This window comes from Clarias gariepinus, chromosome 7, assembly GCF_024256425.1.
Source record: "Clarias gariepinus isolate MV-2021 ecotype Netherlands chromosome 7, CGAR_prim_01v2, whole genome shotgun sequence".
Lineage (NCBI taxonomy): Eukaryota > Metazoa > Chordata > Actinopteri > Siluriformes > Clariidae > Clarias > Clarias gariepinus.
The window spans coordinates 20,058,593-20,067,809 of record NC_071106.1 but is presented as its reverse complement, the minus strand read 5'-3'; the positions used below and the strand labels follow the sequence as shown (position 1 = coordinate 20,067,809).

Below are 9,217 nucleotides of genomic sequence, written 5' to 3'. Positions count from 1 at the left end.
GGGAGACCCTATGTGAAAAAGCAATTGCCCCCAAACCTAATAACTGGTTGTGCCAACCTTTGCGGCAACGGCTGCAATCAAGCATTTGTGATAACTGGCAATTAGCCTTTCGTATCTCTGTGGAGGAATTTTAGCCCACTCTTTTTCATTCAGACACATTAGAGAGTTTTTAAGCATGTAATGCTTGTTTCAAATGCCACATCTCAATAGGATTTAAGTTTGGGCCACTTCAAAACTTATTTACTTTTGTTTTTTTGAACTATTCAGAAGTGGACTTGCTGGTGTGTTTTGGATCATTGGCCTGCTGGATACTCCAAGTGTGCTTGAGCTTAAGGTCATGAACTGATGGCCGGCAATCTCCTTCCAGAGAACAGAAACACTCACTCACCTTCTATACCGCTTTATCCTGTATTCAGGGTCGCGGGAACCTGGAGCCTATCCCAGGAGCATTAGGGCACATGGCAGTGTACACCCTGTACAGGGTGCCAATCCATTGCAGGGCATACACACACACACACTACGGGCAATATGGGGACGCTAATTAGCCTGTCCTACATGTGGACTGTTGGAGGAAACCAGAGTATCCGGAGGAAACCCACCAAGCACTGGGAGAACATCCAAACTCCATGCACACAGAGACGGGAATTGAGTCTGGTTGGGAATCGAACCCGGACCCTGGAGGTGCAAAGCGACAGTGATAACCACTACACCACCCTGCCGCAGAGAACAGAAACATTTTTTGGTAAATATGAGATGAACCTTTGTGTTCTTTTTGGTCAGCAGTGGCTTTTGACTAGGAACTCTTCCATGGTTTGCGATTTTTGCCATTCTTTTTGTTTGCCATCCTGTTCTTATTGTTGAATCATGAACACTGAGCTTAACTGCGGCAAGTGAGACCTGCAGGTCTTTAGATATTCTTCTCGGCTTTTTTATGAGCTCCTGGATAAGTCATCATTGTGCCGGCCACCCCTGGGAAGATTTACAACTATTCCAAGTTTTCTCTATGTGGGTAATGGCTTGCAGGAGTCCCAGAGCCTTATATATCGCTTTTCTACCCTTTCCACACTGACACATGTCAATTACTTTGTTTTCCATCTGTTTTATTTTAAGGGAATAAGTTAAATATATACTCAGCAAAAAAAGAAACGTCCTCTGACTTTCAACTGTTTTTACTTTCAGTAAACTTAATGTGTAAATATTTGTATGAACACTAAAAGAGTCAACACCATAAGACATAAACTAAAAATGTTTCACAATGTGTCCCTGAATGAAGGGAGGCTCAAAATCAAAAGTACCAGTCAGTATCTGGTGTGGCCACCAGCTGCTCGAAGTACTGCAGTGCATCTCCTCCTCATGGACTGCCTATTGCGGACAGTCTGAGCACTGATGGAGGGATTGTGTGTTCCTGGTGTGACTCGGGCAGTTGTTGTGGCCATCCTGTACCTGTCACGCAGGTGTGATATCCTGATGTACCGATCCTGTGCAGGTGTTGTTACACGTGGTCTTCCACTGCGAGGATGATCAGCTGTCCTTCATGTCTCCCTGTAGCGCTGTCTTAGGCGTCTCACAGTGCGGACATGGCAATTTATTGCCCTAGCCACATCAGCAGTCCTCATGCCTCCCTGTAGCATGCCTAATGCACCTTCACGCAGATGAGCAGGGACCCTGGTCATCTTTCTTTGGGTGTTTTTCACAGTCGGTAGACAAGTCTCTTTAGTGTCCTGCCTTTTTAGAACTGTGACCTTAAATGCCTACTTTCTGTAAGCTGTTAAGGTCTTAATGACCATTCCACAGGTGCATGTTAATTAATTGATTATGGTTAATTGAACATGCATGGAAAACATTGTTTAAACCCTTTACAATGAAGATCTGTAAAGTTATTTGAATTTTTTACAAGATTATTGTTGAAATACACAGTCCTAAAAAAGGGACGTTTCTTTTTTGCTAAGTATATATATATATATATATATATATATATATATATATATATATATATATATATATATATATATCTGAGAACACTGTATACACACGCACACGTATTGTGTTCTTGATTTATTATATCATAAGCTACATTATATATTATATTTAGATTCTATCAGAAACCTTTGGATCCAGGTTGGGTTATATTGATTAAATAAAAATATTTGAAAAGTATCAAATATTGATTTATATAAAAAACTATATTTACATAATTGACAAACATTACATAAGAAAAGACATCTCAAAGGTGCTAGGGATTCTTACGGGAAATGACAGTAGTTGTAGTGTTTCTTGCAGCCACTAGATGGCAGACATATCGAGTCAGAGAGCATTCTGTGGATTTACTTAATTTACAGAAAACATGTTGTGGGTTTGGGCATATGATCTAGATCACATTACCTTGTTGTCTCTCTCTGCTGTTATGCTAGTGCTCAGATTAATAACCCTGGGTCTGGAGTACCCCTGTCCTGCACATTTTTATTTTTTTTTGCTCTAGCACACCTGATTTAACAAAACCAGGGTTGGAAACGGCTAGTGTGTAATTCCGCAAACACTGATGGAGACGAGTTAAGTTTTGATTTGTAGATATTTTCCTTTTTTCCTGTCTTCTTTTTATATAATTGTGCAATCAAAAGAACCCAATAAACTAAGCACAGTGTTGGCAGAATAACAACATTTATATATGACTGTGTGCTGTACAATTAAGTATATTTTATTCCTGCAATGGCCTTGTTGTTGCTGTGGTTCATAGCCACTGGAGTCTTACTGTAAACATGGATGCATTCTCAAATGCTTCTCCGTCAGTTTTTTCCTTTAAGTTTTGCTTCCTTTGGTCTCATTACACATAAACCACCATCTACCCACTGAGGAATTGTTGGCATTTTTAAAATTCCTTGCACAGGGAAAGGCAAGCTTTACTTGTTGAATTTGTTTTTGTTGAGCTGCGGTTTTATGATCTTAAGGGATCAACTGTCACATATCTTTTTCGCAACTGATTCTTATTTTTCATTGTTGCCATTAGAGCTATTGTTGTGGAAGGAAAGGTTGGCCTCTGTGTCTACTGTTACAAAACACCTGCAGCAATAGTAACTGGAAGGTGCTGTAGCAACAAACTTCTCATGCCACGTTGTTGATGGGCTTCACCTGAAATCGCCGTTTGTGCGCTGTGCGCAGTCCTTTTTTTCGTGTTTTGTTTTGTCCAATGTACTTCATGCTCAAAATTGTGAATGTCTTCAATTCTCTTACATCAAAGAACTATAATCCAGATTTAGGTCACTCTGAACTCTTTGGATTACCAAAGACAAATCTATAAGTACATACAATGGAGGTGACATACTGTACATTCAAACTGTTTACAATGCTGCAGGTATATATTATCTTACGTCGGTCCTGTTATAAGCATTTCTTTTTAAATGACAGTGGTTAAAACATGGGGAATGCCTAGTAATTGTTTTAATATAATGGCATGATATGATACAATATCTGTGTACAATTTATGTTAAAATTAGTTTTAATATTTATGGTTGAAAAATACAAATGGAGCAACACTAGAAAGAGAATAATTATTGTGCAAAATACCAAAAGAGCATACCACTCCCAGCTTGAATATGTCAGTTCTAATCATGTCCTCTTGCTTTCAAGTTGCCTCTATTTCCAGGCTTATGATTTTCGAGAATCTGTTTCTGTCATATGATATAGTAACAAATGCGACTGGACAGGGCCACCTGGGGAGTGTGTTTTTTTGGAAACTTTTTCCCCATAACTTGGATAGTGAGGGCTCTTATTATCCAAGTTATGGAAAATAGCTCAAATCCTGGTCTAATCATTTATCTTTGTTTAGGAGTTAAAATGTTGTTGAGGTTACTGACATGGGTCAGTTCCCATGGGGTAAGTTTCTACTATACAGTACATAATGTTTCTGTCCATGATATCTTGGAAACATAGGGACACTTTCTTAGTAGGTACTGTCTATAGAGCTTATTCTGTGTTTATACATTGTTCAAAGTGAAAATATTCAGTTTTAGAAAAGATCTGAAAATTGAAAATCAGAACAGTTTAGTTACTACATTTTATATGTAACATTAATAAATAGTATGTATTATAAATGTATTATATATTTAATGCTCTTTTAATACATCAAAACATTTTCCTCATCAAAAACAGACTATTCATGGTTGTTTAAAGCAGACCTTGCTGGATTTGTGATTTGAAAACAATTTCCTGGCGTAATCTAAAGGGGGCGCCAAAATCCTCTTTTTTTGTGGTTTTAGATCAGAAAATGGATGGCTAGATTTTTGTACAGTTTTTAGTATTAATTAAAATTATAATACCCGTATTTATCACATTCTTGTGGTGCTCTATAGTGCTCTTTGTTACAATTTGATTGCATAATGATTAGTATATAATAAGAAGGAAAAAAATCTTAACATTTCAGTTTAGGTGTGGAAGTGTGGAGAAAACTCAATTGCCTCTTTGACATCATTGCGATGAGAGGACCATAGCGTGGTGTACACAAGATAGGATAATCTGGCGAAAACAGAGCCGACCTTTACAAACACAATTAAAGTCTGTAACACAATCAGTTACATTTGTAATCGATTTCAAACTCCCAGGGTTTTAGACCCTTATTCAGTGATTTTTCTAATTGTATCAAATCAGTCATCAGCTTATATATAATAATGTATTTAACCGTAATATAAAAATTTAAATGCAAATCTTTATATCTGGCTAAATTATTTGAGCGATTTGTTTTAAATAATAATAATTTGGGCGGATTCTGCAATATCACCAATGGCCCACTGGGAGGCGCGAATCACGATTAGGAATACACGGCACAGCATGTGAAAACATGTTTACAGAAACATCTGTACCGTGCAATAAGTGTCTGCGTCGGGGAAATGAGAAACACGCAAGGAATTAATTCATATATGTTCAAAAAAATCTTAAAATAAATCTCTACATCGAATCGCAGCAAGCAAAGACGCATCCACGTCATGTCATTAACTAGATAAACATTAATGAACTCGCTATTTCATAAGCCTGTGTTTCTAAAATAAATGTGTTTATTTATTTATTTATTTATTTGTTTGTTTATTACTCCCTATGTGATTGTTATGAAAACATTGATTGACACAGTGGATTGACGCAAGATGGTTTGATAGATTGTGCATTAATTTTTACTCAAGCTTTTGTTTTGAAGGTTTTGTAAGCCTTATATATATATTAAGGCTTACAAAATTATATATGTAATTGTATATAAACTTGTAAACAAACCTGACATATATATATATATATATATATATATATATATATATATATATATATATATATATATATATATGTTTACAAGTTTATACAAAAATAGCTCAGGAGACCTGTCTCTCTTTTAGACCATGAACTAATTACTTTAGACAATGCTTAAACACGATGGAATGAAACGTGCATTAAACATTAAAATAATATTAGTAATAATAATAATAATGGATAGATACAGATAGTGGATAGTTTATTATCCAGACACTTTATATAGGCCTATCTATCTATCTATCTATCTATCTATATATATATATATATATATATATATATATATATATATATATATATTCTCCAGTACTTGGACTAACCCCCCTCCCCCACAAAAAAAAACAAAAAAACAAAAAAAAAAAACTCAGTTGAGTTGGACTAATGGTACTTAGTTATTAACTTAGTTAACCCAGTGTAAGTATGTATCCAATGTTGTAAACATTAAAGCACTTTTTGTAAGTCGCTCTGGATAAGAGCGTCTGCCAAATGCCTAAATGTAAATGTATATATATATATATATATATATATATATATATATATATATATATTTTTTTTTTTTTTTTTTTACAGATTAGAGATGGTGTGTTGATGGAGATCAGCGGTGTGTCTCCAGAAATGTGCTGATGGAGGATTCCCACGCTGGCCATGCCTACTCCACTCCGTTTTTTCCCGCTCGCTTACGTGTGTGTGTGTGTGTGTGTGTGTGTGAGAGAGAGAGAGAGAGAGAGAGTGTAAGAGTGTTGTTTACAGCAGTGATCCTCGGAGCAGGAGAGAGAGAGAGAGACAGAGAGATCACAGGAGTCTGGGCCGCTGCAGTGCAGCTCGGTGCAGGGACCTTCAACGCCAAACTGTAAAAAAAAAAATAATAATAACAGTAAAAAAAATCTATTATTTTAGTCGACGTGAAAAATCATATACAAACCCGAGCGAGCGCTGTGTTAAAAGGGATTATTTCGACTGCAGGAGAGAAAAAAACAGGTCGTGAGATTGAGCGCAGACGGAGAGAGGGAGGGAGAAGGAAGGCGAGGAGTTGCAGTTGGTCGAAACCATTTTTGTCCTGGCGGATATTTTGGATGTGGCCCTATTGGGAAGCTCATTGAACGCAGGGCTCCGCTTTTCATTCATAGCCTCTCCAAGTCATCCTCGGCTGAACCCTGGGCTCGCTGTTTCCTCACACGTCCCCGGAATTCACTGCAATTAGGCGGAGAGGGACTTAAAAAACGCCTTTCTTTTCCAGTAAGACGGTATAGTGTTATGTTAGAGCGATTTTCGTCTTGGGAAGTTAGCTAGCGCTGCTTCTGTTATATGTGTATATCTATTTTTTTCAATATTTTTTCTGTCTTCATCGAGAAATGGAGGCTGAAGATGTGGATTGTCGTTGGTGTGAAATGCACGGCTCACATGTCCCAGTGCCTGGCGGGAGTAGCACGTCTTCATTGATCTGAATGTTTTCTCAGGAGGACGATATTATTTCCAAGTCTGTCCATCGCAACGGAAAGCGCGGATTTGTTTCTCGCATCATCAGTGAATAATCCTAACAATAATAAGATTAATAATAAGAAGAAGAAGAATCAAAAAGCCGATTCGGATCTGCTTTCGATTAATAACCGGCGTGTAATATTTATCTAGATGTGGAACAAGGCCTTTCTGTTTGTTAGAAACACGTTGAATGCGACAGGAATGAGATCAGGAATAGCGAGGAATATTTCGACCTTCCTCTGGGGTCTGGTGCTGTGTGTGTGCACGATGCGCCAGTCCGCCCGCGGACAGATTGGAGAGAGTAAGTCTGCTTCACACCATTTCTAACTGTTACTGTTTTCTTATTTCATAAATCTCGTCAAAACGTGCTCCTTTTAAATGGTGCACCCGTTATGCTGAGTGTGTGTTTGGTTTGCTGTAAGGGGGGATACAGGGTGCAGGTATTCCTCGCTAGCCGTGAGGTGACTGCTGATGGTGCATCCCATTTTAGCCACTTCACTTCCTCTGTAGTACGCAGATAGATTGGTGGTGTTTTTGTTTCAATGCATCCTACACCTAAAACCACTAGCCCTGTTTTGCAGCCTTGAATAAAATCTCAGGAGCAGAACTGTAGTGGTTTAGGAAATTAGATTAAATTCAACTTTATTGTCATTACTGTTGCACTAACCAGTCTATCACAAACTGCTTATACCAGGCTCTTCCAGACACTTCACACCTGTAACAATGTATTCACTCTCGCCCTGCCTGATGTAGAATAGAGCTTTTATCTCCCGTGATTGAAACGCACTGTCCTGTAGAGCTTTAAGGATTCTATCCCGTCAACACGCATGATCTTGGTCATGAGCAAACGATCAGGTAAAAAGTGCATCTTTAAACAGCAGCTGATAACCACTGAAGCGAACTATACAGAAAGTGAAGGAGAACTACAAAGCCCGTGGAGACATTTCGCATTCTGCTGCATGTACGAAAACACGAACAGCTGTTGGTTACACCAGTGCTTCAGTGTGTGATTGGCTACACCTTGTACAAGGATAATTAAAGGAAAACTGATTTCTTTTTTTTTGTGATCTGTAGATCCTCTTCAACAGAACATGTAAATACATAGAGTTTTTGTTTTAGTGTGGAGCGTTTATGGGAGAAACTAAACATCCTGTAGTGAGGTTTTGTCGAAAGGAAGTTTTGCATTGCAAAGGCAGTTTTAAGTGGGTTATGCTTCACTTCATCAGGTTAAGTAGGCTGGATTGCTCTATCACAAAAACATTTGTTGTATGTGGCAACGTATGCTTTTTGCCATTTCAGGCCATATTATTGTGCTTTTGACACACCTAAAAATGTTTGAATACTCTTCTCTTACTCTTCAGCATAATGTTTTTTTTCCTACTATCTTCACTGTCAGATTGTTAGAAGGAAAAAGAAATGGAGCATGCTGAACATACTTGCTGCTGAAATTACAGTTGGTATAAATTCTCACTTGATATTTACATATGGCACAATTGTATGCCATAATTTCTAATTCACATAGTTTTGGCAAGATAATAGCAATGCTTCAATCCCGAGTTTCTTGGGTAACTGTTTGTGTGAAGTTTCTGTGTACTTTCAAAAACATATCACCTAAGAGGATTGACTTCTCAAAAATGTCCCTAGGTATGAGAGAGTGTAAACGTGCATGTATAGAACTTTGTGATGAACTGACCTAGGGTGTATTCTAGCCGCACACCCTGTCTTCCTAAGATGAGCTCCAGATCCACTGCGACTTCTAACCTGGATAAGGCGGTTACTAAATGTGAAATAATGATAAATGGATAATTACGATTTAGCAAGCAAACCTGCCAGAAACTCACTTAATCCTACGTTAGTCCAACCTGGTTGAATTGCCAAAGAATTTATGCGGATTGTTAAATTTGTGAGATTTATAGACTTAAGATGCTGGTGCACATGTAGTAAAGCATTGTACTAACCAACCAATAAAAAGTAACCAATCATAGATAAGAATGAATTTATGTAACCAATTATAACACAGAGGTGGGATTTATCAGAAAAATGAATAAGAATCTTAACATAACCTTTAAAGTTGGAGAAGAAACATCGTCTTCTGCTGTTATATTTTCGGCAGATCACAGCAGGGAGAACCACATTGCGCTTGTCAAAAAAAAAAGATTCTGATGAAATTCTGTGAGAATGTAAGCGTACATCTAATTGGATCAGTGTCAATGTAAACGGTTAAGCTGGAATCTCTAATCAAAATGATTTCAATAGGCTTGCTTAAATATTGTTTATGTAAATGTAGCTTCTGACATTTTAAAGTTTATGCCAGATACTAGGGTGCACTATATTTGAATGTACATAAAATTCATTTTTAAATTATAAAATGCATTTCATTATTTATTAACTTGATTGGGTTACTATTAATCATTAATACATGTTGAATTATTTGCTTCAAGTTTGTCTTCAT

General features: G+C 37.4%; 1 protein-coding gene across 1 annotated transcript in view; it reads left to right on the top strand.

Annotated features, from left to right (window-relative positions):
- The first annotated feature begins 6,865 nt into the window (after positions 1 to 6,865).
- Positions 6,866 to 9,217, top strand: part of igf1ra (insulin-like growth factor 1a receptor) — a 94,750-nt gene continuing 92,398 nt past the window's right edge. Inside the window, exon 1 of the mRNA XM_053500271.1 lies at positions 6,866 to 7,066. Coding sequence (XP_053356246.1) covers positions 6,916 to 7,066 — 151 coding nt within the window. The 5' untranslated portion in view covers positions 6,866 to 6,915. The remainder of the gene's footprint in view (positions 7,067 to 9,217) is intronic.